This window comes from Lissotriton helveticus, chromosome 6 (assembly GCF_964261635.1).
Source record: "Lissotriton helveticus chromosome 6, aLisHel1.1, whole genome shotgun sequence".
NCBI classification, from domain to species: domain Eukaryota; kingdom Metazoa; phylum Chordata; class Amphibia; order Caudata; family Salamandridae; genus Lissotriton; species Lissotriton helveticus.
This window is the reverse complement of record NC_136067.1, coordinates 732,938,644-732,954,196: the sequence shown is the minus strand read 5'-3', so window position 1 is coordinate 732,954,196 and position 15,553 is coordinate 732,938,644. Positions and strand designations below refer to the sequence as shown.

Genomic DNA, 15,553 nt, shown 5'->3' with positions numbered 1-15,553 from the left:
GGGTCTGTGGGTCTGTGAGAGCATTCATGAGTCTCTGAGTGGGTCTGTGAGGGTGCGAGTGTTTGTGTGGATCTGTGAGTGGTTGTGTGAGTCGTCTTCTGTAAGCTTATGATTTATATACTGTTTAAGTGCATTATTTGTGTGTGCATGTGTGTTATACAGCATAATATGTATGATGCGTATGACACGAGGTCTTTACCAATTTCAGTTTTTCTCATCTTGGAAAAGTGTAATTTGAAATGGGCCATATAGTTGTATGTGCCTGAGGTAGATGAGAGTATGGCATCTTGTTCGGGGGGGGGGGGCAAATTGTTAATTTACCTTACTAACTGTGGGATGTAGGGTGGGGTTGGATTTAATGTGTTATGTGTTGAATGTATGTGTAGAGTTCTTTCTGATGTGTACATTTGGGAGGTTGTGATTGTTGTTTATTACATTTAGTACTCTTGTGAGCTCTGTGATAATCCAACTGTCGGGTGGTTCTGATCAGTTTTGGCTGTGTGATCTGTGTTCTGCCTAATTCGTTCAGTATCATGCTTTAACGTTGATTGTGGTTTTGTTGGCATGGTGACACTTAGATGCAGGGCACACTTATGTGTTGCCATACTTATGGCCAAAGCCCCCTTTCAGTACCTTCGTATGCATGTTATGTTTATTAGCGTAAGTTCTGCTGTGGGCTTGATGTTACCCAACTATATGGTGAATGTGACGTGCTACATGTGAATATAGAGTTTTGTCTTATGCATGTGTTGTACGACTGTGTTATTTCTTGCAGTGAAAGACTGTTGTGAGCACAATGATACCCAATTATATGGTGTATCTGCCCTGTGTTAGATGTGTGTGAGGTGTTTTGTCTAATGTTTCCGGTTAAATGCAGGATTTTTGAGTGAGTGTTGTATTTATATATGCATACCGAGGTTTTGTATCTGAGTATTGAACTTAGACCATGTTGCCTGTGGGTCAAGAAGGTCAGTAATTTAGGCTCTGTGGGGTATTAACTACCTTTGTTTAAAGGCTGACCATTCCCTTTATGCTGTATTTTATACTAGTGATATCGAGGTCTGCGAGAAATCCTCTGCATTTTTAGTTTTGTGGAAATGTCTCAGTTCCATTAGGTTTCCAGTATTCATTGTCAATGTGTAGTCGTGCTTTAGTTGTAGAATATAAAAGAAACAATTGATGGACGGAATGCTGGACAATGCAAACATGCACCCCCAGTCACAAGGATCTGGGTTTAATCCATCATTCTTTTGCTCACCACACCACCCCAGGTTGGACCCAGCCATATGCAAATAAGGCTTGTACCTGTTACTTATGGGAATAGTCCCGCTGAACTGCCAAACCAAGTCCTCCCTGGACCCGAAACTAGCATCCTGGGTCCGGTTTCGGGGCATCACCCCATATCAGCCAGGCTAGCTTGAATCCAGTGGTGCAGTGAGAATTGGACCCATGTCTGGGCATACCCTTCCCACTTAGGGTGACGAATGCAAAATAAACAATTGATGGATGGAATGCTGGACAGTGCAAACATTCCCCGCCATTCCAAGGATCTGGGTTTAATCCATCATTCTTTTGCACCACATCACCCCAGTTTGGACCCAGCCATATGTACATCAGTCTTGACCCTATTCCTTATGGGAACAGTCCAGCCCGAACTGCCGAGCCAGGTCCTCCCTGGACCGGAAATAAGCACCCTGGGACCGGTTTCAGGGCATCACCCCACATCAACCAGGCTAGCTTGAACCCAGTGGTGCAGTAAGCACGGGATCCATGTCTGGGCATACCCTTCTAACTTAGGGGAACAAATGCAAAAGAAACAAATGATGGAGGGAATGCTGGACAATGCAAACATTCACCGCCAGTCACAAGGATCTGGGTTTAATCCATCATTCTTTTGCTCTCCACACCACCTCAGTTTATTCCCAGACGTGGGTCCCATGCTCTGCATGCCACTGGAGTCAAGATCCCGAAACCGGTGTTAGGATGCTTGTTTCCAGTTCACGGAGGACCTGGCCTGGCAATTCGGTCTGGACTGTTCCCATTGGGCACAGGGTCAAAACGGATGTGCATATGGCTGGGTTCCAACTGGAATGGCATGGAAAGCAAAAAACGATGGATTGAGGCCCAGATCTCTGTACTCGGGTTTATGACATTGTTCTGCATTCTGTCCATCAATTGTTCTTTTAGTTGTAGAATATTTCAAGATTCTGCCATTCAGCTTTTTATCAATTTAACAGGTCCCAATCTTGGTCCACAGAGCAAGTTCCGGAATTAAGCAGGTTAAGAGTGTGATTCCATATCTCATCAGTCCTTGTATGTAAGAAAACATGTAGCTGTTTTGTTGGGTGTTGATATTGATGAGATCATTCCAGTAAATTAGACTGTAGGTAGAGAATGTTGAACTTTAAAACTTCACATTTACAGTCCTTGATAGTGCAATTTGATGGGGAGGGCTAAGTGTAGTTTTTATAAATGTGAAGACAGGACAGCATTTCTCACTGTATAGATATATCAGTAGTTCTTACAATGTGAGATCAAATATACAACTATTGGGAAGAAATCAAATGGAATGCAGATGACAGTTTTTAGTCGGATATAATAGCCATCTTAATGTTGCTCACTATTTGTGTATGCAATGTAAACAAGCATTTGCAATGCAATCGGACTTGCCTTTGGGACCTTATATGTATTTATCTATGCAGTACATTAGCCTGGGTGCTGAAACATCTACTGTTCTTTAACATGGAGGGAAAGTAAGTACCAAACTGTGGGACACGGCATGTATGGGAACACATGGAGAGAAATATTGCCTTTCCGCGAGAAATGGTATAGTCCAAAGTATAGTTTTTATTATAAAATCAGGGCCTTCGGTGGTCATATTACTGAAAATACAAGCTATGAAAAAAATACTATTGTCTACTGGTACTGGAGTATTTCTATGGACTGGAATCTAGTGAATGCTAAATTGGTTCTGGTATTTTACTGACTTCTGCTGGTTGTTTTCTATCAAGAAAGTTAAATAGAGGCAGTTGTCAGAAAAAGAAAAAAAAGAGTCTCCTAGCAGAAAGCAATTCTGGTATTTTACTGACCTTTGCTGGTCGTTTTCTATCAAGACAGTTAAATGGAGACAGTTGAGCAGAAAAAAAGTCCCTAAGCGGAAGCAGACAAGTCCTACGGCTGATCTCCAAAGCCCACATAGTACATACACACATATAAGTATATAATAAGCATATACTAAAGTATATACAAGCGGTCTGGAATGCTCGACCTAAAAAGAGGAAATCGTGGAAATTCCATTTTGGGGTCTGACCTGGCAACAGATTTAGATGTCTTTACAGGCTACGGTAACCAAAAAAATCATAATTAAAAATACTTATATAGAGGCTTTGGCACCGCGCTCTAAGTTCAGTGTTCTGTTTATCTGTGAATCACATTTTGCTTCCTCCCACCACAGCATACAAAATGGGTCAAAGGGTCAACCCACTTCAGACCATTAGCCCTCTTGCACTGTGAGAGATGGCATTTCTTGCCATTTCACATGTGCAAAACCACCTTAAAAGAAGTGTATTTCAATGTAAAGCTTGATGTGTCAACAAAAAACTTGCAAATGCTTTTTTTCCATTAATCCCTTATTATATGTTTTATTCACCCATGTGAGGTTAAACTATCTGATTGATTTGCAGTTTTCAAAGCTTTTCTTTGCCTGTAGGAAGCACTAATACTTTTTTTATTGCAATTATACACAATAGTTCATCATTTTTAAAACTTAAAATGTTTATTGCAAGCATTTGCCCACAATATCTAGGTCGCAGCAAGTGGTCTTTTTTTTCGTTCTTTTAATTTTTCGTGGCATATGCTTCCCATAAAAATATTTTAAAAATTGATCATTGCATCAGCTTGCCAATGTCAGATGTTTGTTTTGCCCTGGTTAAAAATGGAGCATTTTAATCGTTTTCTACTTTTATAGTTTATTTAATTTTCCATGTTATATCAATAACAAAAGTGTTTACATTTGCAGCATTTGACACAAACGGGGATATGTACAAAGAAGTGGTGGAGAGAGGCGTTAACCTTCCAGGCTTAACGCCTCTCTCCACCACTTCTGAAATGCAAGGCTGCACCATATTTACAAGAATGTGGTGCAGCCTTACGTTTCCCCCTGCGATGGCGCTAGGTTTAGCAACTTAGCACCAACGCAGGCACACTTGCACCATAGTGCAAGGGTGTCTGCGTGCATGGGAGGATTATTTATGTGTAGGAAAGTGTCCCTTTCTGCACATAAACAGTCCTAAAATGCCATTCTGTCACTGTCATGTGTGCTGCTTCATGCAGCACACATGAAAGTCACAAAATGGCATTTTTTTTAAAGGATTGTTTATGTACAGGAAGAGGCACCTTCCCGTACATAAGCAATCCATTGCAATTAGCTTTTTCCATGTGTGCTGCACAAGGCAGCACACATGGAAAAAGCAAAAACGAGGAGAAATAATGCATTTCTCCTCGTTTCGCCAACTTAAGACCAGGTTTTACCTGCCAGAATTCCAATTCTTGTCAGATAGTTGGGTAAACATATCTTGCTTTTACTAACTTTTTGTTCACCTTTCCTTAATGTATCTTTTACCACTGTGTGGAATAGATAAACCCAATTGCCAGGTGAGATTACTGGGGCTAATATGGACTTTGGTTTGAGATTAGTAGCAACTGAATGGTAATTAATAAATCCCTGATTTGAGGGCCAGTTACTTCACTATGATCATTTATATGACTTGTCTAAGACAGGGTCATTACTAGACAAATTACTTCTGTCTGCTTGTCAAATTGGGTTGTAGTGCTATGTTGATGAGATATCATTATTTTGAATGACCTACGCTTGTAGTTTGAGGTTTTTTGTAAACTGAAGAATCATTTCTGTTTTCGCAATGTCCCACTGTGTTAATGGGCAGAAGGAAACACTTCTTTCTAAAACCTCAATGTGTTCTGGCTTAAGGGATGCAGAAGACATGTTCCCCAGAAACAGTACCACTTTATGATACTGATTTGTTCCTCCTTATTCCTCTGTGCTCGTGTTACTGCTTCAGGGAGAATCAAAGACTTGCCTTTTCTCTAGATATTGATTTGACAAATATTGTTTTTATATACCGTCATCTTTTTGTCAACCTCTGGTCCATTTTGCTAGTTGATGCCAATTATTGTATAGCTGAAACTTATTTGACTCTTTAAAGCAATTGAGACATTGATGTGGTAAGGCACACGCTAGATAAAATAGATGAAAAATAAATAGGTAAATATGGGGGGGGGAATAGCCTTGCCATGTTAAGAGGTTTACTTTCTCTCCTTTGTTGTCTGCTACGTCACACATTTTTATTATTCAATGTACAAGAACACCAAGGGCAGAATTACCAAGTTATGTTGTTCTTTGTTTGTTCCAAATTGTGTAAATATTGGGTAACCCAAAAACAGTGGGTTGCACAAATTGTGCAGGAGTTACAAATGGCACTGTAATACGGATCGGGCCTCAAAATTCTAAATCGGCAAGTCTGATCTTACCCACAAAAGTCAATCTTGATAGAATAAGGGGTCAGAAGCTGGCTGCATTGAAAAGTGTTCGAATTACATGCATTGCTGAAGCTTTTTGGAAAGATGGGTCATACATAATACACATATGTAAGTCATTTAGACAACACCATATATGAGACCTCACTCATTCAGCCCCTTGTTATCTACTTGTCACTCTCATAATCAGACAGTACATTTTTGAACCCTCCATTCCTCCCTACAGAACTTAGGCAGCCTCTTCCCTCCCTAGGGATAACCCAAGGTGTTCCCACCATCTCTAGGGGGGGACAGAGACCAATATGCTGTGAGGCAGTAGAGAGAACATGCAATGTGATGCTACAACTCACTTGTGTCTCTTAAGGGCCCATCAAAGATAGGTATCCTGAGTGTCACCAGTTCAAATCCCTGTAGTTAGCAAATAATTGAGGGCCATGCTCACCCCATAAGCAGTGGAGCGGGATCCTACATTTTCTTATCTTCGATCTATCGAGTTTAAGCTGCAGCATGTATCCTATTTACTGCCATTTAGAAGTCATCAGGTCTGGGATAACTTCCAACATGTCAGCATCTCTTAAACTGTATAGACATTGAGAAGACCTAGGGAATCTGCCTGCTAGTGGCTTTGGCCAACCCTAGTTATAGACTGTCCTTTATTTGGATCTCTAATGGTCGTTTGTTCTGCAGGAGAGACCAGTCCATTCTTGGGGGCCAGAGATCCAGACTCCCATATGGACTGTAAGGTCTTCTGGAAGCTCTCCTCCAGCAGGAACTGGAGGCATTGTAGCTCATCCAGGATCACCATATGCATACGTGGGGACAACACCCTTACTGTCAAGCAAAGAGGACACAATTCTCTGTTAGTGTGGCAGTATTAAATGAACTGCAGGAGTGCTACAAAACACCTATTTAAAAATATCTAACATAGTCTGCATGCTATCGCCATTTCTTCAATACTACAAGTTTATTTTTTTTATTCAGTCATTGTTTGCAGGCATACAAAGGCTGAGGTTAGTTGGTTAAGGAAATCCCTTTTCTACATCCATTGCAGTTTGAAGTCACAAGTTTACATATGATTAGTTATAGTACAACTTCTAGAAAATGTATGTAGATGTTGAAAGGACAATCGGGTAAGAGTATAAACCCCGTAAATGGTGGGCTCTTGTCACACAGCAATAGGTTGAAGTCAGACTATTAAGGTATCATGGACAAATGCAGTCGCGTGATCCAGGAGGATCAGGACATTTTTCAAGTTCCTTTGTTCCTTTATTTTCTAATTACTTTTTTCTAGGCTTTCACAACACCATATTGAGCATTGCCTATGTTTTTTACAAGCCTTGTCAAGTTAAATGAAATGGCAAATCATTTTAATTCTTTAATTTTTATTCACCACTACCAACAAAACATTTAGGAACTCATTATGAGTTGCTCATAACCATTCCTGGTATTTTCCCACACTGGATTTTCCATCACCTTGGTTTTGGTGATTCCAGAGGGATGGGTGTAGAATAACAGGAATTATGCATTTAGGGGAATAACATGGGGAAATCATACTTACCATGCTGACATAGTCTACATGCTCACTCCATGTCTTCAATACCATAAATTACATTTTTTAATTCAGTAATTTGAAGGTATACAAAGGTGAGTTTAGGAAATTGTCACTGTCCGTAGGTTTTTTGCCAGTCTTCCACCCAGAGATTTCACTGCTTGAAGCAGGTGAATCTATGTGTGGACTACCACTATCAGCGATTTGCCCTTAGAGCTCATAATTCTGATAGTCCCAGTATCTCCTGTTGATGAAATCCATCAAAGGTAACACATAAACTGAGAGAGAGCTAATTGGTATTTCTCATACTGATTTTTTTTAACAGTGAGGTAGTATTGTAGTTGAGCTTTAATGCAGTGCTTAATTTGTGCCAGTCTTTGGAGGTGGTGGGCAATGGAACTCATTTTCAGGGACTGGGTCTTATTTTTCATCATCAGACTTTGACTAAGAGCAAGAGAGAAAGGCAGCAAAGGGGTAAGATCGAGAAAGATAAGAAAACAGTGTCAGAGAGAAAAGCAAGTATAGGATGCTGGAAGAAAGAGACATGAAACAGAATCAAGAATAGGTAACTTTGGTTTTTGGCAACCCGGCACATTGCAGCGCCTGAGGTGGGGTTCTAAGAAGGGCGCTTGCGCCTCGCACTTATTTTTCTTCATTTTTTTAATGAAGTACTGTAAATACAAAATATACAAGTGCTTTTAGTATTAAGGTATATAATTAAAAGTATATATACACACACCAGTCACCAGAACATGTTACTTATTATTTACATTTTCCTACGTTACAATTAGTATCATGACATATTTTTCCACTAAGGTGGTCGTAATATCTGTATGAATTTAATCATTGAATAGTTTTTCTAAATTATTGTGATTCAGTTACATTTTAATTCATTTAACAATGATAGATCCAAATTTTTAAATGTGTTTTTAAGAAATGAAGCATTGAAAAAAGGCAGTGGTTGAACGTGCTCTCTGTTTCATTACATGAACTATGAAGAGCAAACACAAGTAACCCAACATTTACCAAAACATTTCTTTTTCTTGCAAATGGCTAGATTCTCACAGACACTGTGACTTTTTCTTTTTAGGTGGAGTAACAAACACTGCGCAGTATCAGAACAGGCTAATGGTGTATGATCCCAGCCAGGTATGTTAAAACTTTAATATACCTAAATATGAAAACAGTATTCTGTAAATCGCTGCTTATTAACTGAGCTAAATATATTTCCTTTTTTCATCTATCGGAAAGTACCAAATACAGTACCTAACTTACTGCGTTCAATAAACATGTTTCTGGTGCACTACTGAGCAAACTTTGCTTGCTGGCCTCTGTATCAGAAATTATAAGCAATATATGCCTAGACTTCATTCCTCTTCAGGCACTGGAGCAACATCCTTCTGCAGGATCCATTTCTGGACTTTGTTTCCATTTTATCGCTTCTAGATTCTAGCTTTTTCCCAAACATTTGAGCATAACGGTTTCTCAATCTGAGATCCTCTTTTCTGTGTGCTATGCTCATTGCTCCATGATCATCGATTCGTACAAAGGCAGACATTCGAGTGTCCTCTCACTTGAGGCAATCGGTCTGTAGCAGTAAATTATGCCTTCAGAGGTAGATGTGGTTTTGTGATTTGTCAAAGTAAACAATCCCTACGCCATGGGTAGTTCCTTAAACTATCTGCCTTTGTTTCTCCTTAGGGGCAGTATAAGTGGTCTTGAAAGCTGCAGACTATTTTGTTGCCTGTATGAACTCAAGGTCTTCCTATCCTCTACCAACTTTTTCACCAGTTAACCTCGCCCAAATAGTTTAGGTTATAGAAGCAGCAACGTCTTCACTGTATGGTCTTGAGCGACTTACAACTTCCATGACAGTATCAACAATATTTGCAATATGTATTGACACTGTCTCTCCTTCTTCTGCCGTGATTGCACATTAACCATCAAATATTGTATCAGAAGAGAAGCAAATCAATAAATCCATCCTATATAAAAGCTCTGACCAATTAGAACCTTCCATTATTAAAGGATAAAGTTCCTTAGGGTAAGGCTACATCTCCTAGATGGCAAACCTCATTACTGGATGTGTGAGAACGCTTCTGGATCGTGACTCTGAATGTAATTCCAATGTGAAGTGTATTTTGCCTTTATATTTGTCTTCTTATCCCTGGCAGTGCAGTTGACTATTCATTGCTCCAAATTTTACTACAGACATGACAGGCTTTCATGCATCACAGTTCACTGGTGACTGATGTATGATATCTTATCTCACAAGAATCCACAATCTTGGAGACAGGCAAGATGCTCAGTCAGGGTCAGCATTCTGGACGTCAGTCTTCACTGGCATTAGGGGCTTCTTGAAATCAGACTTGACTTGCCCTGCATGATTCCCTTTATCAACCATGCCCCAGACAGGTTCATTACAGACCCTGCAGGACAACGAAGAATCCTGTGAACACGGTGAGCGTGCAAGGAACCCATTTGAGAACACAATGGTAAAATTCAATAGGCAACAAAAATGTTGCAATCAGGCTTATGACCTGCTTCAAATGGAGACGGACTAAGAACAAGAGGGGGGTGTAACTATTAGGAAGCGATACAAAAAAAGTAGTTAGAGGCAGGAATTTATTTGGTGAACTGACAAAAAATTACAGAAATGTGTGTAGCCACTTCTCCAGTGTGTTTGCTCCCTCTCACTGTGAATAGACAGTGATGATGAATACAAACAAGGTAGTAATGATGCCCATATGCCCAATAACTTTTTATCACATCCACAAATAGAACCAGGGTAGCAGACACTAACTGGAACCTTCTTTTGATTGCCATTCCATTCCAACAACCTTTATTTCAGTCTGTTAGACCTTACAAAGTGAACAATACAAATAATACATAAAACAGCCAATATACAGGCATGCAATAAAAGCAATGTTCAATTAAAAACTCTATTAAAATCCAAAGATTTGTGTGGATTTCCGGACGCTACTTATCATTTGGTTACATCACCCTATGCTTTACTTTTAATTTAGGCAATACTATCCTAAAAGTGTGGCACAGCAGAGTTACAATTCTGAAATTCCTGGACTAACCACGGAACCTGTGTACACTGGTCCTAGTTCTCACATAGTTAAAATATGAGTTCCACTTCTGGTGTAAATACTGAATTAAGACTGCCCAATACTCGCATTACAATGTAATAATCAGAGAGAAATGCAGATGTTTTGGTATGGCTACACATTACACGCTTAATACCAATCTGTTTTAATGTAGAGGCTACAAACATTTTACCACAATAACAACAATACTAATTGCTCAGCCAGCTGAAACAAACAGCTCCATATCCTCCAGCAGTTGAAATGTTGGAGTCCCCATCATAATTGTGTTAATATTAATCCAGTTAGATGCATCAAATTTTAGTTTTTCGATTCGGTGAATCAGATTGAATATGCAGAAACTGCTCATCCTCCAAAGAAGAGTCTGTGTGGATTTGCATATGCTGTTTGACCAGAGAGGTCCACAGACTTGAACTTGGACAAATGCTGAAAACTGCGATTGTACCATCAAAAGTGGTGACACTGAGACTTAAGTTGGTGCTCAACTCCATCTACCAAGACACAGTTCGGTCGGTCGGTTTTCCGGAGCCTTTGTAGCTGAGATCAGTGCCACTGGTATCATTAAGCAATATGTGAGTTGGTTAAATTCTGTGGTTTCAAAACATCTATTTATGCAGAATAATATTAAGGGAAAGACAATCTATGCAGCATTATTATCTAATAAAACAATTTACACTGTTGGGTAGTGATACAAAACAAATCCCATTGCTTTAGAAAATACAGACTTGTAATATAAGAATGAACGCAACACTTTGATCAAACATTTTTTACTCGACAGTTAATAACAGTATTTTAAATTAAAATACAATATTGTTACTTCTTTAATGATGACTGGCAAATCCTCTCCAATTCCCGGGTTTGAATTTGTTTTTGTAAAACATACAGTAGTGCAGAAAATAAAACGGCGTGTAACGTACATAGTTCATTCAATAAAATGCTCCCCTCATTTATTTAATCTTTGCTACATGTATCTCAAAACCTGTCTTCTGGAGGTCAGTCTTGGATTTACTTGTGTTCAGACTAGACTCTGGGAGTGCTTGAGTATCTCTTTCAGAGATGGGAAATCTTTGCAACACAGTATGTCTATTAAATATTTATTGTGAGAGTGTCTCGCTTGGTGGTACTTTAATATTTATCGGGAATGAAGAAGGCATCGTGCCTTAAAACAGAGATAAAAATCTTTGTGAGTTGTCTGAAATCCGATGCTTACGGACAACACAGTATTTTGTTACTACTTGTTGCACTTCAAACAAACGTTATGCCTCTAATGGTGTTTAGATGCTGAAAACATAAAAAGAAAGTCATGAAAAATTAAAGCGCCTGCTTTTGAGAACGATGTGATTAAAAAATAAAATTGCTTAAGGGGCGGAACAAACGAAATTTCAGAATACAAACGAAGCAACAACACATCATTGATATAGAGAAGGGTATCACGTTTTTAGGATATAAATGCAGCAATCCTCTGGTAAAATCTGAACAGTTTACCTCTGCAAATGCCGAATCTGCATTATATTTCACTTTTTAAAGTTGCAACATTTCACCAGTTTGAGCTAAAAACATTTTTTTTGCTGAAACATTCTGCTAATGCAGCAGTCTCCTTTCCTTTAACGTCTCACTTTCTTTAATACAATTCTTGTGCAACCTATGGCCAAGTGCATTGTTGTTCTCATTTCAAGGCCTACCAGTCTGGGATTCCCCCATGCTGCAATCCTGAAGTAGGTATATCCATCTAACTATACATTAAACCTCCTATGGATCCTCCTCACACAGCAAGACATCTCCCTCAGGCTATATAAGGATGAAAGGCAACTATACCTCAAAGTGTCATCGCCTAACGACATCCAAAGTCGGAGATCACACATTAACACCATCCAAACATGAGTGTCTGCTATTTGCCCAATGCTTAAAATTGACTAAAATCGAGTTGATGCTCATCTATTGCAGTAAGCTTGAGCCCCAGATCCAAGGGCATCTAATTAAACCTGTCAGATCTTGCTTGACAACCTCATTGGCTGGGGCAAAGGACGCCACTAGGTGGTTTCAGTAAGACTCCTTTGCCACTCAGTAGTTCTTACAGGTTTTCATATTGATTGATAGCTTTATTTCGATATGCGTATATCATAAAAGCATTACACAATAATATAAAAACATCATATCGAAAACTCAAGACTGTACTTAATACATCAATTGATAAAAGCAGAATAAATAAGTTATTATTTTTTAAAAGAAGCATTAAATCGATAAAGACAGTCTTTTGAGACGTATCAACCAGGCCCATTTAAAAAATTTAGACACAGCACAAACAATAGGGGGGGCAGTATTGGTCAATAAAATGCGAAGAGCCACAGAATGTTGGCGGATACCCATCTCATTACAAAGCGGTTTAAGCCAAAAAGATCTTGGGCGCGCATAGTCTGGACAGTCAAGAAGAAAATGCGCCACTGTTTCGCAGCAATCAGAACAAAGGGCACAGAAGCGTGATAACTGCTTATTCGAATTCCATCTGGAAAGGAGGTCGGCTAGGGGTAAAGTTCCTAGTCTGAACTTGATGTACAAAGCCCGGTCCATTGGAATGGAGATAATATCCAAGAAGGGTTCGAAGGCAGTAACATCTTTGATCCTCAAATATGCTGCGGTGGAGTTGCAGTGATGTTGATTGCTCATGAGTTTTGAGGACACCCAACCCCAATATATTTTTTTCAGGATCTCCTTTGGCGGTGCTGAATGAGTAAACCAGCAGGAGCCCAGACCTAGTTCCCCGAGCAGGAGTTTAATGTCCCTGAGCCACTTGATCCTTTGCCAGCCAGCCGAATGCATTACCTCTGCCAGCCCGTCTGCATAGGATTTTAGTTCCGGGACCCTCCACAGTCGGGCCCACAATAGGAGGGGCCGGAGGCGGGCCAGGTCTTTAATTGGTTTGCAGCCCGCATCCATAAGCATTGGGACAGTCTGGGTACTCATCGGGACTGCCAATAGATCTTTGATGAACTTGTTCTCTGCTTTAGACAGGGACTCCATGCCGCCCAGACCCCATAACTCTGCTCCATAAAGTGATGCCGGTACCGCTCTGGCCTTGTATATATCGATGATTGGAGATACACAATGTTTCGATGATGAGTTGTACTCCTTTAACAAGGCTCCCCCCACTCTTTTGTGAACCAATGTCATTTTGGTGGTATGGGGTACCCAACTCATGCTGTCGCTCAGCCGAATTCCCAGGTAGTCAAATTCTGCAACTTTTTCTAGGGGAATAGAGTTCAGGATAGGAGGGCGGCCCAGTTTTTTAGGAGGGTGCATTACTAGATATTTGGTTTTTTGTACATTTATAACAAGACCTCTCATTACACAGAAATCCTGAAACCGGTTCAGGAGTTTTTGGAGCCCCTGGGGAGTTTTTGAGATGAGAAGGGTGTCGTCGGCAAACAACAAAGTTGGAATCTTAACGTTGCAGAGTGTAGGGGCGTCTGCTGGTTCTTCGAGCAAGTAATCAACCACCCCGTTCACATAAAGCGAGAAGAGGGTGGGTGCTAGGACGCAACCCTGCCGGACACCCCTCTCTACCTTGATCTTGTCAGTCTTCTCCCCATTCAAGCCTCACCTGACCTGAGCGTAGTTCGCTTTATGCAATTTCATTAGGAGGTCCACTATGTATGGAGGCATCCCAAGGCCGAACAGCACCCTCCAGAGTTCCTCCCTGGGAACAAGGTCAAAGGCAGTCTTCAGGTCTATAAAGGCCAGAAAAAGACTGCCCTTGCCCAATACCACTACCTTCCAATACAGTAACAGGAGTCTGAAGACTTGTTCAATTGTTCCTGTGCCTGTACGGAACCCGGCCTGCATCTCGGATAATATGTGGTTTTCGTCTACCCAGGAGAGGATCCTTCCCAAAATTGCTTTTCCCGCCACCTTCTGGGTCGAGTCTATCAGGCTTATAGGCCTATAGTTTCCCGGTAGATCACGGTTTCCCTTTTTAAAAATTGGGACTACCTGGCCCCTTTCCAGGACTCTGGGACAGACCCTCCCTCCATGATGGCATTAAGGAGAGCGGAAATCAACACCCCCCAATCACCTGGATTTGCGCGAAGAAGATCCCCTGGTAGCCCATCCGGGCCTGCTGCTTTTAATGGAGTAAGGGTTTTAATTAATTTCGTAACTTCTTGGGCAGAAAAAAGAACCATATCTCTGTCCAAAGAATAGGGGGGGGAGTGTAAATTGGTCATTAAGTGGGCCTTCAATAGCACAGTAAAGACCCAGAAAATGATCAAACCATGCCTTAGCTGTGATAGTGCATGTCCTCAAGGTGTCATCAGGGCGCTTCCTACTACCCACCAAGTTCCAGAAACCTCTGGCATCTCTCCCTCGACTGGCCGTCAGGAGTTCCTGCCAGAAGTTATCTTCCCACTCCTTCTTAGCAACTCTTTGGCAAGATGAATATGACCTTCTAGCCTCCCTGATCCTTATTTGGGATTTTGATTTTACTGCGTCAATTAGCAGAGTCTTCGCCTCTCTGCACGCACGATTAAACCAACCTTGTCTAGCCCTAGAAGCTGGTCTCTTTCCATTAATGCTACCTGGGACAATAAAAAGGTCACTGAGAGCCAATGTTAGTTTGCAAAATCTTGCAGATACATCCCCCACCCCGCTCCCCAGATGATCAAGATTGCCTACAGCTGCCGCTAAGATCTGCGATATAGAAAGTAGTTTCTCAGTTGAAAGTGACAGCTTGGCCCATTTTAGCCGACGACCACAATTCGAAACTACTGACATATCCGGGACTGAGGGGCACAGATTTTTTCTGCCTGAATCATCTAAACACCTGTTGGACATGGTAAGTGAGAGAAGATTGTGATCACTTTCTACAGTGGATATAATAACCATATCCTTAACCATATTCCATAGGTGGATGTTAAGAAAAATATAATCTTTTCTGGAGGAATGCGCAGGCCTGTTATAAGTATGAGCTCCCTTTTTATCCGAGTTAGTCCTACCATTGAGAGCCCTCAGGTCAAACTCAGATGTTATAGAGTTGGCCTGGAGCACCACTTCCGACCATTTCTTAATTGGACTAAGCTCTAAAGCCGGTATACCCCACCTATTGTCAACAACCTCATGATCCTCTAGGACTTCTGGTCCAAGGGGCTCAAAAGTGCAATTGAAGTCGCCTCCCACCAGGGTGCAGTGCTTGTGTGGCGAGGATCGAAGCAAGGCTTCCAACCGTGCTATGACTGGGGATTCTCTGCCTCCCTTTACACCTCTGGCATAGATATTGAAAACATTTAAAATAACCTGGCCCTTATGATTTTTTAATGTGATGTTAAGAAGGTCGGGACATTGGGTATCG

At 40.8% G+C, this 15,553-nt stretch overlaps 1 protein-coding gene across 3 annotated transcripts in view; it reads left to right on the top strand.

Moving 5' to 3' along the window:
* KLHL32 (kelch like family member 32) overlaps positions 1-15,553 on the top strand; it is a 945,199-nt gene that overhangs the window by 818,642 nt on the left and 111,004 nt on the right. For all 3 annotated transcript variants that reach the window (XM_078646842.1, XM_078646843.1, XM_078646844.1), the window contains one exon: positions 8,193-8,251. In XM_078646842.1, coding sequence (XP_078502968.1) covers positions 8,193-8,251 — 59 coding nt within the window. The remainder of the gene's footprint in view (positions 1-8,192; positions 8,252-15,553) is intronic.